Source organism: Parus major, chromosome 6, assembly GCF_001522545.3.
Source record: "Parus major isolate Abel chromosome 6, Parus_major1.1, whole genome shotgun sequence".
In the NCBI taxonomy this organism is placed as follows: domain Eukaryota; kingdom Metazoa; phylum Chordata; class Aves; order Passeriformes; family Paridae; genus Parus; species Parus major.
This window is the reverse complement of record NC_031775.1, coordinates 409,881-431,814: the sequence shown is the minus strand read 5'-3', so window position 1 is coordinate 431,814 and position 21,934 is coordinate 409,881. Positions and strand designations below refer to the sequence as shown.

Here is a 21,934-nt window from a genome sequence, read left to right as displayed (position 1 = left end):
AAGGCTTCTGCCTCAAACCAAATGAATGCTGGATCTTCCATATGGTTTCATTTCCCTTGGCATCAAACTCCATACCTGGCCTGCTTTTAAGGCTTTTGGATACCACTGTGATTAATGCTGTATCCTTTGTCGTTCTGTAAAACCCCACTCTTGATTCAGAATCCTTCTCTCAGAGCCCTGCAAGAGCTGTGGGGTACCCACGAGAACCTGGAACTGTTCAGACAGGATCAGAGCAGCATTTTATTCCTCCTGGGAAATGAAGCCACTTCTGCCTTCCTGCTCTGGGGGCGTTGTTAGCAAGCCCCCGGAGACAATCCGGTGCTGCTCCTGCTCTCCCCCCGCCCCAATGCCCGTGTTTTCTCCGCCTGCCCGGGAGCGAAGGGAGCGCCCGGCCCTTGCCGGCAGGAGCCGGGGCTGCAACACACGGCAGTGAAACTGCGGCGGCCTCTGGGGAGGGGCAGAGCTCTGCTCGCGGCTCCCAGGAACGCTTCCTCTGCCGCTCCAGTGCCGCTCCGGCCGCAGGGTGCGGGACAGGACGGGCTCGCTGCCCCAGGCTTGTAGCAGAGCTCAAAGCACAGCCCCAGCCCGCTCTCCGAAGGCGAGTCCCAGGCAGGGCTCCTCCTCCCCAGGTGGAAGGCCAGGTGTTCCCGAGGGAGGAGGAAGCGCTGCAGAGCTGCAGGATTGAGCAGCTTACTCTCACCTTACTCTGCACTACTTCTCCTGGAGCTCACTTAACTCTGGTGCCACTTGGGAACCAAGAGCCCCCTATTTCTGCAGAGCAACACTGGTTCAAGTGCTGAAGAACTCATTTCCCTCCCCTTCCTAGCCAACACTGCTCCAGTGCTTGGAAAGCTTCCTGTGCCAGTTACCCTTTTCAGCTCTTCCAGTCCCAGACACCCAAACACATTCTCTAGTGAAATAAACTCCATTCTCCTCTCTCCCACAAGAAGACATTTATTACAGATATAACACAGTACTAGCAAAACAGGTGACAGACTTGCAATACCCAAGATCACATTTGACATTTTAAGGGAGGCATTGAGGACAAAGCAGTTAATTTGGGAGATCACACTGGCTCAGAAGAATAAATACCTTTTTCCATTACACATCAGGTATGTTAAGTGTCTTCAAACAATAAGTTTCTTACATATCTTACATGTCACAAATGCACAGAAAGTTTTATCAACGTGTTTGGGTTGTGTGTTACTGAAAAAGTATTGGGCCTATAGAGATTTTAGAGATCTTGGCTTCTAATGAGCTCCTATGTAAAATGGCTTGGCAAACTTTGAACAGACAAATCAGCTCTGTGCAGTGGAAAAAAAAAAAAAGCTGAACCATGTTTAAATACAATAAATTCAAGAAAGAAAAGTAACTTGCTTCCAAATCCTCCGCTCTTCCTAAACGCATGTCTGTGAAAAAAACTAAGTAAAAAGCATGAAATGAACTAGAATTTGACCTAGGTTGTGTTAGTGAAAAGCTGTGCTAGTGCTTTGGTTAGGTTTGCAGGTTACAGGTGTGAAATGCAGGCTCTAGAGCACTACAGCAAAGCGTGGAAATAAACGTGGCTGCTCAGTGTGGAGGCAGAAACGGGGTGCTGCTCCTTGAGAGAGGTGTGCATGTGCTGGGGGGTGCTGGCAGCAGCAGGAGGAAGCCAGAACAATGACTGAGCCTCCACAGCTTGGTGCTGTGGTGCACTTATCACATACAACTTATCAAAAGGGTTTCAGGAAAGTCATTACCAAATAAACTAACCTATTCATCTACCCTTCTCCCCTTAAACAAGTGAATGTTTAAATTTGTTCACTAGACCAAGATTACATAGAACTGAATCAGTGTTCATAGGAGTTACAGTACAACCACCTTTAGGGAACCATAGTACAACATTTTAAACCGACTGTAGTCTTGAATATGTAATACATCCTTAGGAGTAACTAGTATAAAAAGTATCAACATCAGTGGTTTGAATATAAAAATTTATTTAAAGTCAGAGTATGCAACAAATAAAACCTACAGAAAACAGATTTTCCCATCACAATCTGTTGCTTACCAAATAATATTGTGAAAACACATTCCTTCAGTCATTATAAAGTTCTTAAAATACAAAAGAAATTAAATTTTGTAAGAAAGTCTAGTAGACCAGAGACTGTTTCTTCCAAGGTGTTTTGCAGAAACAAGGCTATCCTTCAATACATCCCACGCCATCCTCCTCCACCCATACTGCCTTGCCCATAGTATCCTCCACTATTTCCACTGCCACGACCTGCAAACAATTGACACAAGGTCACGCATACATACCTTAAAAAAAGAAAAAATGGGATGGGTAATACAGAACAATTGGCTGAAGATGACAACTTACACTAACAATACTCCAGCACCACTGCTCTTAACCAGCATTTGCTGCAGTAGCATAACGTGTAAAGCCCCCAGAGATTCAGCTTTAAAAAGCCACTGTCCCTCTTTCCCTTCTCCCAGCCCAAAGCCCACCACCCTTGCCCCCTCTCTGGCAGAAGACATTCACACTTCCCCTCTGACATGGCAAAGAGAACTTGTACTTACTGTATCCGCCCAGGCCGTCGGGAGTTCCGTATCCGCCGCTGTAATTGCTACCCATTCCCATCCTCCCAACAGAGCCATAACCTTGATCTGCAAAGCCAAAAGTGCAACGTTACAGGCTCTGAGCTCATTAGACTTGGCAAAGCATCGGCTAAATGTGCAACTGATGCGTACCCATTCCATCTCTGCCGTAGCCTCCCATTCCAGAGCCACCTCCAGCAGTGGAATTCAGGAATAGTTCAATATATCGATGCTCTGTAAGAAGTAAAAGGAGCCTCAGTTTGTATTCTGTTTCCCAGACCAGAAGCAGAGATACAAAGCAACCCCACACCCCCTTTTACAGGCAGGCAGCAGACACAAGGCCAGGAACAAGCGAGTTTGCAATGGGGTAAACTGGGAAAACCTTAGGGTGGACCTGCTGCTCACAGCCCTGCCAGGCAGCACGACACTCACGCATGTGATTCTTATCCTTGGACATGGCAGCTACTGCATCCTCATGTGTTACAAACTCCACATCTGCCTCTCCTGTAGCTCTTCCATCTGCTCCAATATCAATGTGAACTCTTATAGGGTTCAATGGTGAGAAAAACTAGGGAAAAAAACAAATTAAAAAGCAAATCACGTTAATGCAGAATTCAAGCCAGGTACTTTTTTCCATTCCCACTGTTAGCAGTGCACTCCTTTAAATCAGCGTCATCCTACCACATAAATTTAACTACTCCTTTCTCAAGCAGTACTCAGTGGCTGTGGGACATTCAATATCAGGTCAACCTACGTTTACAACCCATTGTTACTGCACAGCTTGGAGAGGTGCAGCTACAGAGCCTGAGCAGCTTTCTCTGAAAGCAAAGATACAAACAACTCCTACTGACACACACTGCTTTGAGCAAGAAAATGATCAGTTGGTTTTCATTTGCCTCTGCTTCTTCAGATTCCTTGAAGCAAGGACACACATTCATGGAACTCAAGGAAAGCTGCCTGTCAATTGCACTGCTCCAGATCAAAGCCTGACTTTTGGCCCTCGCTGTCACAGAGTCTTTACCCTAAATGAAACAATCTGGCACAAGAAAATATACCTCCATTAAAGTAAACCAACCCACCCATAAAAGCAAACAAGCACAAGCTTAAGAATGGAGCCCTGCATATATGATACACAGGTGCAACTGGCAAGATAGCCTCTGTCCAAGGATGTGCTACGTTTAAACCAGGCCTTGTATCCCAAAAAAGCTTCTTATCCAACAACAACACACCTGCACTGACACAAGAATGCATTCCCAAAATCCTGCAGATGTGCTTTCATCTGCCACCCTGATTCTCTTATGAGAGGGATCCAGTCCTCTCCAAACCAGCACAGCTCTCTACAGCCTGCCCACCCTGCCCCTCCTGAAGTAAGTCTCAGGTCAAGAAATAAATATGCAAACTAAGCAATTGAAGCTTCAAATCTTCTGTCACTTTCACAAAATCAGATAAGCTTAAACAAATCCTGAAGGCCTTAAATGAGGATACCGATTGCAGCAACTGTTGTCTCTGCGATACACCTTTCATGGAAACCAAAGAGCAGAGAGTGCAAGGATTAACGTTAAATATAGCTTTGCTGACTTCTCTGGTAATCCCACCTCAGACAGCAGCTTTATAAAAGCTCGTTAACTTTGTGCAGATGTAGCAGTGCCTTGTTTGAGAAGGCTCCCCGAGTTTGGACTGGGACACATCGGGACAATCACGCTGCTGGCATGAGGAAGCCCTTTCCCCCGTGGTACTTACGTTAGCAATATCGTTTTCCGTGGCTCGGAAAGGCAGCCCTCTCATGTGAACAAAATGACCGCCACCATGGAACCCTGACCCTGCATCTCCAGCTCCATAGCCATGTCCTCCCATGCCTATTGGAAAACCCAAACAAAAAAAACCCACACGCCTCTAAGATCATGAAAAGCCAAAAGTCATCGCTACTCTTCTTCTGAAAGCACTGAATTATACCAGTGAATGCACGGTGTTTACACCTCCCATGTATCAACCCAAACCTCAACCAGAAGCCCTCCTGAGTCATCTGTTTACCTTTTCTTACGATTCCCCAATCCCCTCCCCTTTCTGAACGGCCTTCTTTACCAAACAGCAGAATGGAACTATCACCTCTCTTGGAAATAGTGTGTCTTGCAACTCGAGTAATGGGAAAACCTTTTTAGACAAACTATTAATTTCTTTTACCTCTCCCATCCCTCATTCTGTCGTCATAGCCGTCGTTTCCGTAGCCATAGTTATTATAGCCACCATAATCATCAAAGCCACCATATCCTGTGCAATGGAGAGAAGGAAAGGAGCGATTACATTCCTGCTCGGAATTCACACAGCAGTGCACACACAACACTCAATTTTGCAGTTTCTGGGCACCCAGCACTTTGCAAACAGCCTCTGTAGACTGTCAAACCTGGATTTCTGAACATGGTGCAAAAGTACATTTCTTTTTACGTAACACAGACTGAAACATGCAAATGGAAAGATCTGATTTCAATGAAAATAGCTCCCTTATTACTATAACGCTCATCTTGAATATTAAGCCACGTGTTTTGATACAGTACAAGTTTTTTTCAGATAAATACATCCAACCTAATGGGCATTACAGCTACTGCCATTTCTTATTTCTTGACAAGTATGTCAGAAACATGAAACTGCCACGAGAACCTGTGTTCATTAGATGAACATACCACCGTCATATCCACCACCTCCTCGACGCATTCTGTCATACATACTTCCACGCCCAGCTCCATAATAACCCCCTCTTCCTCCTAATGGTCTATCATATGGTCCGGGTCGCTGTTGTCCCATCATTCTTCTTGGCATGTCAGAGAATCCTCTGATTTCGCTCTTACTACTTTTGAAGATTTCAATGTATCTAATAAAAGAGGATTTTCAAGGTACCAGTAAGAACACAAGCAGAAGCAGTCTGAATTTTACAAAAGGCCATACTACATTTTCTAGAGCTAAATGTACAAGCCAATAGCAGTGACTAGAAATGCCATACAACTTAAGTTTCTCCTCAAAACTGTAAGAATCTTAAGTGTATTTTAAAAAAAACCCACTTTACAGTGGCAAAAATTACTATGTGAAACTTCTAGCTGTACAAATTAAGCTTAAAACATGTCTTTCCAGTATGAGAAGCATACTGTTGAAAAACAATGTCTGGCTATAGCAGCATTTATCACAAATTACCCTACACGAGCATGATTGAAACAATTTTCTGAGTTTAGCAAACTACCCGGGCAATACTGTCTCCCCCACCCCCCAAATCTACTGTATTTCCCAAGTTAACTTAGGATCAGTTACAAAAATTCTTAAAAACAGCCAATTCCCCAATGGACCCCAACCCCCCAAAAGCATTACTGACCCACAACCCCCAAAAAATAAAGATTTAACACCATCCCAAACTCTCCATCCCCACCTGTGCCCTATTCTTTCCTTGTGTTTCCCCAGAGCATTTTCTGCTATCTCCTTTGAAGCAAACTGCACGAAGGCCTCCCCTGTGCTTCTCCCCTGGTAGTCCAGCGTCAATGTTATCCCATTTGGCACGATTTCCAACCCTTTAACCCAAGGACAAATAACCCCGTCAAGGGGAACAGTGTTAAAGGCTGAAACATTCCCATCTGTAGCAAATACTTAAAGCATATCTAAACAACAACAACGAAAAAGAAAACCACCTTGTTTCCCCCATCACCCAACAATACAAGCCCACGATCTTTCATTAAACATTTATGGATTTAGCCGTATTTCTTTTCTGTTTAGACTATACAAAAAGGCAACCACCAAAACTTCAATTACATGAAGAAAATATAGCTACCGATCAAGCAATTTAACTGATCCAAATGCTAACATTCAGGTTACCCCAATATGCACGGTATGTTTCCCACCTCGACAAAATCAGATACATTTTGTGTTCTACTACATCTATGGTTATCTGCACTTCATTTACAGGGCATAAATCTTACTTCAGACAAACTAGATTAACACAATCCCTCCCCATCCACCCCATTAACAGCTATTTAACATGTACAAGACATTGTGTAAAAGATACAAAGAAACCTCTAAAGAAACCCACTACACTTCGACTATACTGGAGGTACCTTGGAAAAACTGAACAATCTCTTCTTTGCTGCAACCAAATGGCAGGCCTCGGAGTCGTACCACTGTTCCATCATTGGTTGTATCATTGGGCCCATTGTGTTTTCCAGTCCAGTCCATCTTTGATTTAATTTAAATCCTAAAAAAAACCAAAACCCAGCAAAACAGAAATAAAAAACCCCTGAATGTCCGTCCACGCCTAAGTCCCTCCCTTAAAAAGAAATCTGTTAGGTTTTGTTTATTTAGATAACTAGCATAACGGATCACGAGCGCTACTTCTGATTCGAAACTGTGCATCTGAAGGCATCCCAAGGGGATCTAAACCCCCGTCCTAAGGGGATTTAAGCCCCGCACCGAGGGGATTTAAGCCCGCCGCCGGGGAGCACCGCGTGGCCGGCGGGCAGCACGTGGGCAGGCACGGCACGCAGAGCCCGGCTTTTACTCCGACTACATTTCACACCCGCTCCTTAGCAGAGCTTTGCGGGTTTTGTTTCTTCGGCTGTGTTTTCTCCTTGAAGCGTGACAGTTGAGGAAGGGGCCGGCACCACAAGGCCTTCCTTTGTCTGCCCTCAGCCGGGGGCGGCGGGAGGAGGGGGGGGGGTGCCTGTGCGTGTGACGGGGGCGTGTGAAGGGCGGCACCGTCCCCACAAAGGCAGCCGCCATCGCCGCCTCGTCCGGCGCGGAGCCCATCGCGATCCCGCCTCCCGCCGTCCTCCCCGAGACCGCGGCCCTGACCCCCCGCCTGCTCCTCGCCGCCATTTACCGCGCCTCCCCGGGGCGCCCGCCACTCGCCTGCCTCGCTCCCTCCGCGCCTCCCGCCTCGTCCCGCCGCCCACCTTTAGCCTCGGAGGTGCTGCGCTGCTCCGCCCGGCCCGCACCCCCTCGCCGCCCCAGCGCCCCCCGCCCGCCGCTCTCCTGGGGCCGCCGCCGCCCTCGGTTCCGTCGCTCAAAATGGCGGCCGCGATCGGGAACGAGGCTCCGCACCGCCTCCCCCACCCCTCCCCCGCCCGCGGGCGCGCGCCGGGCCCGACCCAGCGCCGTGCGGGCCCCGAGCCCCTACCCCCGCCGCCCTTCGCCCGCCGAGCCTCCCCCCGGGCGGGCCCCGCCGCCGCTCGCCCGGCCCGCTCGCCCTCTCCGCTCACCGCGAGCCTCTCGCGCACCCCTGGCCGTGCCCCGGCAGCCGCTCGCGCCGGGCAGGACGCGCCTCCTCCCTCGCTGCCGAGCCGTCCGGCGAGCCCACACCTGCGCAGCGCCCACGGGCAGCGGAGCGTCCGGGCCGCGCGACTATCGCGATACCCGCGCCGCGCGCCGCCTCACACCCGCCTGGGCGGCTCCTGCGCACGCGCGACTCACGGAGCGGGGGGGAGAAGCGGGGGGGCCGCGGTGGAAGGGAGCGAAGGCGCATGCGGGGTAGGGGAGGGGGCGTTCCCGCCTTTTCCTTTCACCGCCTCCTCTGCTGAGGGGCCGTCTCGGGCGCCTGCGCGCTCCTTCCTCGGTCACGCGGCCGCCGCCGCCGCTCGTTTTGGCGCCAAGCGGGAGCGCGCGCGCCCGGCCATCGCCTCACGCCGCCATCGCCTCACGGCCGCGCTGGCGGCCGGTCGGGCTCTGGAGCTTGTGTCCCTCTCAGGGCGTCCTTCTTCCTCGGCGCAGCTTTGGGAGGGAGCGAGGATGAGGAAGGTTGCCCACTGTGGGCGCAAGCAGTGGCTGCTCACGTCTCCTCAGCAAAGCTGCCGAGCCGGGCAGGATCCCGCCTCCCTCAGTGCGGGGCAGGCCGGGCCGGGCGCTGTGGTGAAAGGGCGCGTTGAGGCCTTCAGGGGCTGGTGGCGAGGGAGGCTAAAATGTGTGTTTTAATTAAAAAAAAAAAATCAGTGCGGGTCCCCAGGGGCGTAGAAAGGAGTCTCAAAATCAGTGTCGGCGCTAGGAAGTGACGGGATGGGATCGCTGGCTCCGCCTGCCGTCAGGAAAACATTAACTTGGAGTTCGGCTGTCGACTTGGGTAAAAAAAGGTTAGAGAGTAGTTTTCAGAGCACAGCCTGCGGCTAAACGGGTGCACAAGACAATGCAAATCCCAATTTTTACGGTTGATGCATTTACAAAGCGGCCATTTTCTGGAAATCCCGCGGCAGTTTGTCTGCTTGAAAATGTAAGTTAAAAAAAACCCAAAAAAACAGCTGTTTTTTGAGGTACTGCGATGACATTTGCTGTTCTGTACTTGGCGAGAACGCTCAGCACTGCATCAGACTTTGCTTTCTTTACTCGAGACTTCTGTTTTCCAGACTTGTTTTGTGGCGCCAGAATACAGAGAAATTAGCACAGAGGTGCTCTTTTTTTTCATCAAAACGATGCCATACGAGACAACATCGCAATTTTTGTGGGCTGTTAAAAATATTTTGTTAAGGAATAGACTAGATTTATTTTGAGTTAAGTCAAGAAAAATGGCTTAATTTCTTCAAGAATGATCCAGAATAAAGATTCTGGAGGATTAAGAAGGATTCAGAGTGAAATCTGAAAAGTAACGCCGTAAAACAGAATCAGTACTCAGTAGGATTAAACTGTGGCGTGTGCTTTTTGTGGGGGTTTTCTCCCTTGTTTTTTCTTTCATTTTTCCACGTTCTCTGGAAAGAAAAAGAGCAGGTATAGACCTGGATTTGAGTCTTTTGCCATTAGTGTGTTGGGTGCAGCTTTAGCCAAGTTTAAACAAGCAGTTTTTATTGCTTTCATATTGCACGGCAGTTTTGGTGCAGTAGCTCTCCTCCTCATCAAGGTAACCAGTTTTAAATAACACGGTTGGTTCTAACTGGTCCTGATTTCTAACAGAGATAATTATTAAGAGGGATGAGAAATTTACAGAAATTTTATTGTTTGCATAGTAACTCCTGATAAAAACTGTAAATTTGAAAATATGCGTAGAGTAGCCAATGACAATAGGTTGTAATGACAATATGAATCTTTTCCAGATGTTCCTAAGTCTGTCTAAATCTCATATAAGATTACCTGCTTTCCAGGTCATTTATTACTGGGAATATCTCTCTTGAGAATTTTTGGCCCTATAAAGTCTAAATACTCTCAAAATGATCTCTGCTTTAAAATTATGAGCTTCTAATTGCATTTTTTTAATATTATTTTTACTTGATTACATTAATATATCCTGAGGCCACCTTACTTACATGATGTCTTTGGAATGCAGACGTTTAAAAAGTTTTTTTCTACAGTTCCTGGAAGTAAAGGCTTTAGTGTGACAGCTAAAGCTGAGATCCTAATTCAGCATTTTATTCTAAACTTGAAGAAAGCGTGAGGCAGCCATGCAGAACAACTGTTCTGTGCTCCCTCCAGAGTCTCGGCAGATGCTTTACAGGAAAAAATCGGGAGAAATGCAAGAAAGGCAAAACCAGTCCTTTTTGAGTTTCAGAGGTGCCACAGGATGGCAGTATTTCAACAAAGTTCCATATTATTTAAAAAATTAAAAAAAAAGTTATTTTTAATCACATTTTTACTGTTTTTTTGGTCTGGTCTAGGATCTTTACAGTAACTGACAGAACTCTTCCTGGGATAAAGGGAATGTAACTACTGTAAAATGTTAGAATGTGGTTTAACTGCACAGAATTCAGTCTGCAAGTACAGCTCTAGTGTACTGGCTGGAAGCTGTACTGTGGGATTATTGCCTGAAAAGGATTAGTTATTAAAGGAAGTAATTAAAGTTAAGAGGGGGCACATTTTATCTCTCAGAGGCTGAACCTGACCAGGTCCCTTTACTACTTTATTTGAGTTTGAATATTTCAAAGATCACATTCTCAAACCTGGTCTGACAGCATAAATGGGGAAAGAGCGGTGGAACATGGGCCAGGGAGAATGTTATACAATCCCTGGGGCTTGGGGATCTTGGGATCAATGTTCACTGGCTTAAATCACAGGTACTTAGTGAGCTCCAGCAGTTTGTTTGTTTGTTTTTTCCCAGTTTGTCTCTTCTCAGCTCCTACCCCGGGGTGAGGTATTATCCCACTTTTATTTTTTTTACTCTCAGAGAATATTTAGAATTAAAACTGTGTTTATGTTTTATTATATTAGAAAATTAAAATACTGTATTTGACAGAAAGTCTGGTTCTGCATTTTTTCAGCCTGCTCTTGATTGCATTTGTTGTTTCATCCCTAGGATTTGGATGAAGATTTGCACCAAAAAATTGCAACAGAAATGAACCTTTCAGAAACAGCTTTCATCAGAAAACTCAAGCCTGGAGATGACTTTACCAAAAGTTAGTGGTTCTGTTTGCCCTCCAAAATATCTAACAAAAGAATAGGAAGATACTCTGGCTACATTTATAAGGAATGGTGCTAATTTGTAAGACAGCAAAACAAAGTGTTGAAATTGTGATGTATCTTAAGATCGTAATAAGACCATTGCATGTGGATTCTTGCAAGTGTTTGTGCTCAATTTTATTTTACAAGATAAACATACTTATTCAGAATTCAGACCATTAATGCCTTTTACTAAATAAGCAAGAAAATGCTAAGCAGACATCTTCCAATTAATATTTCCCTTATTTTTGCTAATAATACCCTGAGAGAATTCCTTATACAAGCAGAAGAATTGAGGTGGAATATGCTCATTCCATATGCACAGGACTGCAAAGTGAGCTGAATCTGTCTGGGCTGTTTAGAGAATCATCACTGGGGTAACTATAATGTTATTTGAGTTTGTCACAAATAAAGTGTCTGTGGAGCCAATACTGGAAGATGCAGGTTTCTAACAGAGCTGGGAATTCTGGAATGATCCAAACCTCTTTAGGCTGCTCCTTTGGTTGGTTTAAATGGAGGGAGTAGGCTGGTGTTTGATGGTAGTGCATAAAGTTGGGAGAGGAACTGGAGGGACATTGGGCAAGGTAGAAAACATCAGAGAAATATGCAGAATTCATTCAGACTCACTCTGTGGATTAATTTTCAGCTGGGTCAGTTTGCTGATCTGAATCTGCTCACTTGACAGTTGTGTGGGAGCAGGAACCAAGGAGCTGGGACTCCACTAGTCTGGACTTAGATTCCAGGTTAAGGAGTCATGTTTATCATCTTTGCTGTTTGATGGATTGTACAGGGAGTAGGATTTTGTATACTCTCTGTAATTAAAAATATTAAGGATAGTAGTAACTATAATTGGTTGCTCCTACTGTTTTTTAAAATAATGTTGCTTTTCCACTTATAGTTGTGTTTTTATGGTAATTATTCACCTGAAATGCATCTGCAAAAGCTACAGGAAACCAAGTATCATACACATGTTCCCAATTTTTTACATAGGATTTAAATGATTTCTAGTGAAATGAAGGGTTAGTAGACATTAGAGACTTTTACCAGACTTGTGGTTTAAGCAAAATAAATCATAACTGAGCTGACTCCAGTACAGGTTCCATTTTACCAACAAAACCATCCATGACCTCAGTGGTAACCAGACCTGCAGGTGTAAACAAATCATGGCTGTGCCTTTGCAGGATTTCATAATACACAGGGGCATGGAGACTTTATCTTCTAAATAAGATCTGTTTAGGACAAGGAAAAATCTGTGCAGCATGCAAAGGTTGTTGAGCTGACTCAAAAGGGATGGCTGTTCTTAAAAATCTGTGTGAAATGGGTACCTAAAAGTGTGTTTGGGAGCAAAACTGATTATTTTGATCAACTGAAGCATCATCACTCTCTAGATGTTGAGATAAAATGAAGAAATAGACTTTTCCCACTTAATAGCACTAACTGAATTTTATTTTTTCAAGGTTCCTGCTTTGGGCTCAGGTGGTTCACCCCAGCCAATGAAGTTCCTCTCTGTGGTCATGCTACTCTTGCCTCAGCTGCTGTGTTATTTCATGTACAAAGTAGGTTTACCACCTGTGTATTACTATAACTTTTTAGAACATTTACTTTTAATTAACATCTCTATTTCTCAGGTAATTAAACACTCAGAACATCTACAGAACACAAATGGAGATACCCTGGGTATTGCCTTTTACTACTGCTCTGTAGTTACAAGCCTGTGCTCTGTGATTCCAATGCCCTGCTATTACTTGTGTTTAAGAATAAAGTGCTAAATAGGCAAATGTCATCTGTGAGAGGTACAGGAGGATTTGATGAGTAGAGAATATTGCTCTTTCTATTGAAAGGACATTCCCATGCATTCTAGGCATATGCAGGGGTAGTGATTCCCTGACAATTGCTGTGTTTATTAGCCTCAGCAGATTTATTGAGTTAGTTGGGAATTTTGCCCAGAATACAGAGTTACTCTAGATATGTTTGAGCTGCATAACTATTTTTTTTCTGAGCTACTCCTAGGGCTGTAATAATTTAGATTAAAATTCTTTTGTTTGATAATGTTGTAATGTTCTCTCTCTAGAAAATACAAATTCAGTTCTCACATTTGTGACGCTGAGTGGGGAATTAAAGGCCAGACAAGTGAAAGATCATATTGTCCTGGACTTGCCACTTTACACAGCCTACCCCCAGGTTAGTCAAAGTTTATTCATGATAGGCTTTCAGGGAAAGTGTTTTGTTTGCATGTGTATGTCAGTATATGTGTCTGTCTGTAGTTGCCTATACTGCATTTATTTACAGTGTGTGTTTTTCTTTTCTTCAGGAACTTAAGGAAGTAGAAGAATTAATAAAGGTAAAAGAAGAATCCATCAGTTGTCTTAGAAAAAACATTTATAATAGCTTTGCTTATTTTTATGTATTAAAATGGCTAAGAAATGGTGACAAGGCACTGCTCGATGTACTCCTGAATTTGAAACACCAGACTTCAAAGCTCTCAGTCATGAGTCAGTAGGTCAGGGAGTGTAATTCTCCAAAATGCTGCAGCTGAGCCTGTGTCTCCCACTACCACTGACCCAAGTGTCAATATTTATTTCAATAATAAAGGGCATTTTCAGCCCTTTGTGTGCATAAGAGGCAGTCTGTGTCCTTGTCCTCCTCTAGGTCTTGGATTTCTTCCCAAATTGGCATATGTGGGGTTTGTGACTCCCCCATATCCATTCATGCACTCGGTGCATTTGCTTTTCCTGTACTTGAGGGTTGCATGGAAGACCTTGCATAAGCCCTCTTCTAGCAGGGAATGTTCTAGCTACAGAAATGCTAAGGAAATAATATTTTCTATTCAAGTGATGATGGGTTTTTTTCCTGTCTCCTTTGCATTTTCCACCAGGCAGCTGTTGGTGACATGATTGTTCAAGATGTCCGTTACTCTCCCGACACAAAGAAGCTCTTAGTCCGCCTCAGTGATACTTATGAAAGGTGTCTTACACTCTCTTAATTTTATTAATCAAGGATGCAGAGATTGAGTTGGCCTGTTTAATCTCTATTCCTTCCATACTAGGCTCTTTTATCTGGTTTTAAATCAGGTGGAGATTAAAAACCTCTGATTTAAATTTCTGTGTAAAGTGGTTATTTTATCTTTTAGTATGAGCTTATTGAAGCTGCAAAGCCGAATAAGATCATTCTGAAATCTGTCTTCAAGAGAAGGAGGTGTAGGAAACAGTTTAATGATGGTGTATTTTTCTCATCCATCTGAGTCTAAAGATGATCCAGTAACCTGGCAGGAAATTGGGAGTCCTGTTTCAGTCCAGGGCACACTGACAGAGAATGCCAGGGGTTCCTACTTCCATTGGGCTGTAATCTGCTTACACATGCTTAACAGCACCATAAGTAGCTTTAGAGAGGAAATTCCAATTCAAATTATTCCAAAGCATTTGTTAATCTCATCTGAATTTCATTGTTAATTCAGGAATGGTTTAGGTACATACTGCCAAAACATAGCTGCTTTAATCAGGCCAAATTACTATTACTACAAACTTGAGGTTTGGGCTAACTAGTGGTTAAAGTCTGGGGTAATGGGGAAAAAGAAATATTCTCAGCTGAGTACTTATAATTTCACTCTTTCAGACTGTTTTTTAGGGGGGTGTCAGCCAGTTGTAGACTGCTTTAGAATGCCATGAAGACCTGAATGATGTTAGTTATTTGCCTGCTCTTGAAAGGAGGTGGAGTACTAGGCACATTCTGTAGTGAGGCAATAATTCTTTCAGTGATTAAAAATGTTGAAACAAAGTGTGGTTTTTTAAATTTTTTTTTAATTGCTATTTCAGGATGCTCTCTTTTCAGAAATTAATAAGAAACACATGCTTTGAGGTTTTTTTCTCTGCTCATTCAGAGTGTATGAGATTCAAGGTGATTTTCTGTCAAATACCATTGGGAGGACAAAGCTAGGAATCCTGTCTCCTCTAATATTTTAGGGCTGGTTTGGAATTGTAGAGAAGATGATTCTATAGCTTTATTTTTCTTTTCAATGCTTACATTGATGTAAAATGAAGAATGTGGGCGATTAAAATTTCAAATTTTTATTAAAATTTCGATTTTCAATTTCATTCAAATACATTCAAGGTCTGTGTTGGAAGACTTGAAAGTGAGTGCACAACGATTTTTGTCAGCTGAAAAGACAGGAAAAGTGAAAGGACTCATTCTCACTGTTAAGGGAAATTCCAGTGGAACAGGCCATGATTTTTACTCCAGATATTTTGCACCTTGGTATGGAGTTCTGGAAGACCCCGTTACAGGTATGTGTTTCTGTGACAAGCAACTCGTACTTTTGTTTCAGTTGATTCAAAAGGTTCTTGCTAAAATTCCTTAATCTGGTTTTGTACTTTGGAGTCTCCTATAAATCATTGGTTGATATGGATAGCAGGAGTGCTCATTAAACAGAAAACTTTTATGACAGAGGCCACCTCATTCAGAAAAAAATCAACTTGGCTCTTGCTGTCATTAGGTCAGATATTCTCGAGTCTTTTTCAGATCTTTTCCCTCAAGTATTCAATTAGAGAAAAGTGAGAGATTAGTTCAGTACTGGATGAGTATTGCAGGGAAAATTTATATCCACTTCTGTTGGTGTTCTTTTCTTTTGTGGTGCTTTGGATTTTTGTTTGGGTTTTTTCCTGGTGCATTTCAGCTGAGAGCATCCCTAGTTTCACGACTAGGAATTTTTTTCATTTACTGCTGCTGTTCTCAGGCCTATGAGAGCTCAGCTGGCTGCATGCTTAGGGCAGCAAGACATGTCTGTTCTTCTGATGTTGTACTCTCTGTGGTGATGATTGCTGCAGGATGGTGTCCTTTGCTGAGGTAACATTTAATTATTAGTCTGCTGAGAGTTGTGGCTAATGATGATGCCCTCACCTAGCAAGATTTCCATTGAAAATGGAAGATATAGAATTAATACTGCTTTACCATGAACTGAAATTATAAAGCCTTAAGTTCTGGCTGCTGTGCAAACTCTGTAGTTTTTTTTTTTTTTATCCTAAACACACGTGGCACTTGATTTATGATATTTACATTTTGACTATGCTTACTCTGTAAAGTGGTGATTATAATTTAATTCTGTACTTTGTTTTCCAATTTATTTTAAGGATCTGCTCACGCTGTTTTAAGCAGCTACTGGTCAGAGCAGCTGGGGAAGAAAGAAATGCTTGGTAAGATAAACTGTTTTATTGCAAAGCTGTTCATTTATGTAAATCTACTCACTAGAAAAGAAAAGGTTGTATTACTACTTGCAATCCAAACTGTAACAATAACTCCTCATTTCCTCAGGATGAACAGAATGTTATGCAATATTTTGTGTGTGAGGTAATCTTTGAGATATTGCTTTCTTTCGTATCCACCACCATGTCACATCACACCCCAGGGAGTTTGAAGTGTCAGTTTCTGGATCATAACTCTCTGCAGTCAGTTTTTGATCTTGGATTTAAGTTCTGATGGCCTTTCATCATAGCTGAAGCTTGGTGAACCTCAGGGGATGTCGTTTATGTGTTTTGGTTCAATCAATGAGATATGCTTATTAGATCACATCTTTGTTATTAAGCAAGAAACCTAAGAACATGGTGGGGAAAAAAGCCAGGAGAAGATGTTAACATGACAATGCTAGATGAGGAGGTGTTGGGTGACTCCTTGCTTCTCCTGTTTCTTGTGCTTTGCAGAGAGCAGAAGAGCAAGAGAAGCAATACAAAATACCCTCAGCCCCACAAAGGGGACAGGGGGCAATTCTGCACACAAGCCTTTGGTCACATTTAGTTTAGAACAGAGGTTGACTACTTGATCTAATAAGGTTCTTTGTGCATAAAAGTAAACACTTTTCCCAACAAACAGCTACCCTGAGTATAAGCCTTCCTGCATTTGGTCAGATGAATCTCAGAATGAATTTTCTTGAGGATGGTAAGTCTTTAAAGGATCCACCACGAACAGGACCTTCTCCATCACAGACTGAAGGGAAGATTTAACATTCTGTCCCAAAGATCTTGTGTTTGCATTTACACCACACAATATCTGTGACAGCTTAAATAATGTCAAGCTAATGTGGGGGGAAATCTCAATATACTTTCTGAAGATGAAAAACTGTAAACTGTCTTTGGTAACGTGTCCTTATGGACCGGCCATTTCTCAGGAGATTTTGACATTTTTGGATGTTAATGAGGAATTTGAACTCTCCACACCATCTATAGACAGTGCTTCTTTAAGTACTCAAATAGATTTCTGTCTGTACTTAAAACTGACACTTTGTACCTGTTTTGCATTTTCATGTATTTTGTATGTACTGTCCCATTTCTGCTTTTAGAGAAGCTAGCTCAAGCAGCCACGATTACAATTGATATTGTAATCAGCTTCTCCATTGTGTTTAGAACAAAAAAAAATCCTGTCTGTCCACAAGATAGGTTTGTGTTGTTTTTGGTTTTTTTTAAAATTCATATTCCATGCATATACGTCCTCAAACTTCTGTGGTAGAAATCATACAGAACTGTTTAAAATAGGACAAGTTAAATTGATGTATGTTTATGGGAATAAGTTTCCCTTACCTGTGTCTATCTGAGAGGTATCAGGTAGTACTGGGCAAATTCTATTACTAATGAGATTATTTGGAAAAGGTAGATGGCATTCAAGGACATTCCATATCACCAAATATTAATAAATAAGAGAGGCTTTGGACTTTTTAGAAACCTCTGTGGTAGCTTCTGTAATATCCGATACTTTGCAAGAATAAAGGAAGAATTTCTTCCATAAAATGAAGGATCTGTTAGTTCCCAAATAGATTACGTATAAAATAATATAAAAACAAGGAACATTAAATCTATTGTCAGATCTCTCTGGCTGTTGAGGTCTTTAGGAGGGGTCAGCTGCAGCTCTGCTGAAGCATCAGACTTAATTTCCTGTGTTTCGGTTCTCTTCCTACTTTTTTTAGACTAAATTGTTGAACAACAACCACCCCCACCAACTACAAAGAGAATTTTCCAGTACTTTTAAAAGGTGAAACACTTGATGATCTTTTCTTGAAGCTGGGTACATGTCCTTGAATTTAAGCTGCTGGTTAAATCAGAGTTTTGTATCAGTCCTTTCTTTCATTTGAGGAGTCTCTGCATTGTGTACAAGTTATAATCTCTCAGATGTATGGACTTTCCCAGTTGCTAGTGAAGGCAGTGTATAACAGCTGTGTATCCTGCCCTTCACACTGTTGTCATATTTCTAAAGTAACATTTATAAACCTGCACGAGGAATTCCATACAACCAGACAAATTAGAGATTATTGCAGATTACTGTGATGGGACAGGGCTCATCCAGGACAGTTTTTATCTCAGGTTAAGTTAGGGCAATCTTGCTATACAAGACATTTTCATGTTCAGACAACTGAAGTATTAATTTGTGGGGAAATTTGTTTCTAATTACTGCCTTTAACTTCTGTTTCCTTCCAGTACTGAAGAGGTTTATAGCATTTAAGGGGGGCAGAAATGAAACAAAAATTGCCACCAACATTACCACCACCACCAAAACACATAAAAAGACAGAAGATGCTTTGTTAAGATACAATAAATCTACCTGTATTTAAATTTTTGCTAATTTGAATTCTCATGAAGTCAAGAGTTTTCATTTCAGCTTTCATCTTTTCCAAGTAATCTCAGCATAGAGATTGACAACATCAGATTTGTGCACAAGTGTAACATTTCTTCAAAGGAGAGGTGTTTTTTTTCATTAATCATCAGATCTGTCCATCTTCTTTCTTAAGATAAAACAAAAAAGTCTTGGAGATCTTCACTTAGGTTAAGGAGCAAGTGCTTCTTTCAGCATTCCTCTATAGGGTTTAGAAATTCAAAGAAAATACTAGTGATTTCTTAAAATAAATATTATTACAAGAGTGCCACTTCTTCCTGACTTGATGTCATTCTGATGACATTATGAAGAAAAACCATTAGTCCTTAAATTCATTAAGCAGGGATCATTTGGCTCCATCTAGGCTGGAAAGAAGCTCCAAAACAACATAATGTTGTTTTGGAGATAATGTTTGTACAAGGATAATGTTTGTACAAGGCCAGCAGCTGCTGGGTGAGTGCAGGGAGTGTGATACTGTGATATCAGCATCCTCAGCCTCATGGGCCTGTGGCTGCTCCTAAACTCTCCTGTGTGTCAGGTTAAGCACAGAGGAGCCCAGGGCACTGTGAGTTCAGCTGCTAAATGTTGTTTGTACACTTGTACATACTTGTTTTCATAGAGGATAAGTATAAAATCTATATAGAATGAGGTATTTCTGGTAAATACAAGCATGGAAAATCATGCAGCAGCTTTGTGATCTAAAAGGTGAGTGCACTTCAGAGATGCCTGAATGCCTCCAGTGGCACTGCTGTTCAATGAAATGCTCTAGGTATTGAAATGTTTTGTGCAGGCCTGTTTGCTCTTGGACACAGAGTGAAATATCAGTGCTTCTGGGTAAGACAAGGACTAGATCAAGTATTATTTTCATAGAAGCTTGGCTAAAAATTTCTTTTGTGGGTTATTTTTTGTTTTTCTTATACTTTGGAAGTTTCTTTAAAATCAAAATAAAATGGAGCAATAGCAAAACAATTTTAGTAATCCTGACATGAAAGAACTAGAGTTTGAACATTTAAGAAGAAAATCACAAACCCAAACAACCTTTGAAGTGTTGAATAATCTCTTTTATTTAAATCTGCTATCATTTGAGATTGGAAAAGCTTAGGTGTGTCTGCACACCTGGCAGTAATAATTGATCAATTTTAGCTGGCCTGGGTCTTCTAAGAGTCTAAAATACTCAGTTGAAGCATTACTGCATTCAGAGATGGTGTCCTGACAAGTTAAAAACAACCCATGGTTCTGTAAATGGAAAAGAACAGAAAGTATCAGTATCAGTCTCTAAATAGCTCCTGTTTCCTCTCTTTCGGAGTGCTTGCTTTGTCTGAGAATCTAATCTCCTGATCAAAGAAGAGCTTTCTTAGCAGCAGTGGCTGAGAAATAGTTTTACAGCATACAGCACATATGCCATCAGAGTGCTCTGTTGGGATCTGAATACAATCTCTACCCAATTTATCAAGTGTGGGTTTGAGAGGAAAAATGTGCCCTTTAGCTTTGGACAACTTCTGGAGCAGTTGGGAATTCACTGAGTCGTGAGACTGAACATTATTCCCTATTCATCCATTTATAGCCTTTCAAAAAAGCAACTCTACTCAAAACTCAAACCTTTTCTAAATGCCATCTGAACCAGACCATTTTCTGGTCAAGTCATGCAACTAAAATGGGACTGCTGGAACAAGTTAGAGGCTCCATGTGCTAAGTGAACATCATCCCACCTGTGTATGGCTCAACAGCTCAGGCACAAGCTTAATTCTCTAAGCAATTACAGGAGGCTGTTTCTACTTCAAGTTTATCTGCTTGTATTAAATTATGTCTTCAAGATTCTAGAAGTCAGTATCTGTTGCTGCCTGTGTAAGAATTTGGTGTCAGTTTGTGGCAGCTGAAGCAGCATCTGTGTTTCTTTGTAGACTTTTCCCACTGCCTTTGTGAGCTTATTCACCCCTTAGCCTGGCAGATTCTTTGGATGCAATATCATCTTTGGGAGTTCAGTGCCAGTTAAATGGTTATTCATTCTCATGCAGATAATGCTTGGTGTTCTTCCTTCTTCCCCCCAAAATGTGTATCCCATGAAGGGAGGATTCAAGACTTCTCAGATACACAGAAGAAGCTTAATTTGCTACAACAAAGCAAACTACACTTCACTACTTGTATTAAGTAGCAGTTTTGTCAGACTGCATAGGCAAGGTCTAGTTTGAAATACATCCTGCTGACCTTCATCCCTAAAGGTAATTCCTCCAGGGTCTCCCTGGTGCACTGTTTGCCCTGGTGCTGCTTGCTTTCTGCAGCCAGAAGCCTCCTTTCCTCAAGTTTTCATGGATTTCTAAATAATTTGTGATACACACTAGTTTTTAACTCTGGGTTCTTGTTTCTGTGTAGCTTTTCAATGTTCCCGCCGTGGAGGAGAGTTGAAGATTTCCGTGCGCACTGACGGGAGAGTTGACATTGCGGGGCAAACTGCTGTTGTGTTAAAAGGAAACCTGACTTTGTGAAAGAACTGCCACTAATCTCCCTCTTCTCTCACTAATCACTAATCTTTATGTTACTCTGATTATGCTGATTTTATCTCAGCTCTGGGCAGTGAATTAACAGAATAACAGCAGTACTGTTCTCAAAAGGCTTTGATTATTCATTGTCCATTTTTAAAAATTGCTTGGAAGTACTTCTGATCTTCAAGATCCTCGGTGTTCTTCACTTCCATCTTGCCACTTCCTATGTACACTGACCTTTGAAAGTGTTCAGGTGCAGCTGTCTTGTTTTTCTGCTTTTAAATTATTTTTCTCATTATTTCCAAATTCCATGCTAAAAGCCCTTACTGCTCCCTGAATTAAACTGTAAGCATCTGTCTGAGAATCGAAATTTCATGAAATCTGAATTATTTTTTAAAAAAAAAATAATTTTTTTTCCAGCTGTATATTGAAATGACAGCCATGGTCCTTAACTTGCTTGAATTAAACTATGAAAATATATAAATGGTTTAGAAATGTGCCTTGTGGTTCTCTTTTATGAACAGTATTTTGCGAAGTTGTATGGTATTGTCTTTGATCATAGCACTGCTGCTTAGTCAATAGTTTTAATTAAAGGTTTAGAAGAAAGATTTAACAGATTGACCTTGTGATGCACATAAAGCTGATTAAGATCTGAAATTTATTGGTTGAATTATTGGTTGCAGCAATGTCAATTATTTTTCAAAACCTGAAGATTTTCTCCTAAACTGAAAGTTTCTTCTATAATCTTAATGGAGTGTACTACTTCAGATTTTGTTATCATGATGTGGTCTTTCACTGGATTTGTTAGGAATCCAGAACTTCCAGTTACTCTAGCTGAAACTGTTTTCCCTTTCAAGTGACCTCTGTCT

At 42.3% G+C, this 21,934-nt stretch overlaps 2 protein-coding genes across 11 annotated transcripts; one reads left to right on the top strand and one right to left on the bottom strand.

Annotated features, from left to right (window-relative positions):
* Window positions 1-936: 936 nt before the first annotated feature.
* On the bottom strand, window positions 937-7,947 carry HNRNPH3 (heterogeneous nuclear ribonucleoprotein H3). Of its 10 annotated transcripts, none has more exons than XM_015633769.3 (10): window positions 7,500-7,574; window positions 6,666-6,802; window positions 5,987-6,125; window positions 5,253-5,440; window positions 4,756-4,842; window positions 4,315-4,442; window positions 3,007-3,142; window positions 2,728-2,808; window positions 2,557-2,643; window positions 937-2,260 (listed from the first exon to the last, which is right to left on the bottom strand). In XM_015633769.3, the coding sequence occupies exons 2-10, from the start codon at window positions 6,781-6,783 to the stop codon at window positions 2,184-2,186; spliced, it is 1,041 nt and encodes a 346-aa protein (XP_015489255.1). In that variant the 5' UTR covers window positions 6,784-6,802; window positions 7,500-7,574; the 3' UTR covers window positions 937-2,183. The 10 variants fall into 10 exon arrangements, with proteins under 10 accessions (XP_015489255.1, XP_015489261.1, XP_015489254.1 ...); XM_015633775.2 differs by lacking the exon at window positions 7,500-7,574 and adding an exon at window positions 7,806-7,947 and having other exon boundaries at window positions 939-2,295; XM_015633768.2 differs by lacking the exon at window positions 7,500-7,574 and adding an exon at window positions 7,806-7,947 and having other exon boundaries at window positions 939-2,260.
* A 673-nt stretch (window positions 7,948-8,620) lies between these two features.
* On the top strand, window positions 8,621-21,564 carry PBLD (phenazine biosynthesis like protein domain containing). Its single transcript, XM_015633819.3, has 9 exons — window positions 8,621-8,806; window positions 10,814-10,913; window positions 12,414-12,512; window positions 13,028-13,137; window positions 13,268-13,297; window positions 13,832-13,920; window positions 15,064-15,236; window positions 16,080-16,142; window positions 20,956-21,564. Exons 1-9 carry the CDS (start codon window positions 8,723-8,725, stop codon window positions 21,066-21,068), a joined length of 861 nt encoding a protein of 286 aa, XP_015489305.1. The 5' UTR covers window positions 8,621-8,722; the 3' UTR covers window positions 21,069-21,564.
* The last annotated feature ends 370 nt before the right edge of the window (window positions 21,565-21,934 follow it).

Excerpts from the sequence above, each read along its gene's own strand:
- HNRNPH3 (XM_015633768.2), bottom strand. The coding sequence starts at position 6,783 with ATGGACTGGACTGGAAAACACAATGGGCCCAATGATACAACCAATGAT. Across the intron at positions 4,443-4,755 it reads CAGAATGAGGGATGGGAGAG|GTTTTCCAATAGGCATGGGA; the intron begins GTAAAAGAAATT and ends TTTTTTGTTTGG. Across the intron at positions 2,809-3,006 it reads CAAGGATAAGAATCACATGC|AGCATCGATATATTGAACTA; the intron begins GTGAGTGTCGTG and ends TACTTCTTACAG.
- PBLD (XM_015633819.3), top strand. The coding sequence starts at position 8,723 with ATGCAAATCCCAATTTTTACGGTTGATGCATTTACAAAGCGGCCATTT. Across the intron at positions 13,138-13,267 it reads TTTACACAGCCTACCCCCAG|GAACTTAAGGAAGTAGAAGA; the intron begins GTTAGTCAAAGT and ends TCTTTTCTTCAG. Across the intron at positions 13,921-15,063 it reads CTCAGTGATACTTATGAAAG|GTCTGTGTTGGAAGACTTGA; the intron begins GTGTCTTACACT and ends AATACATTCAAG.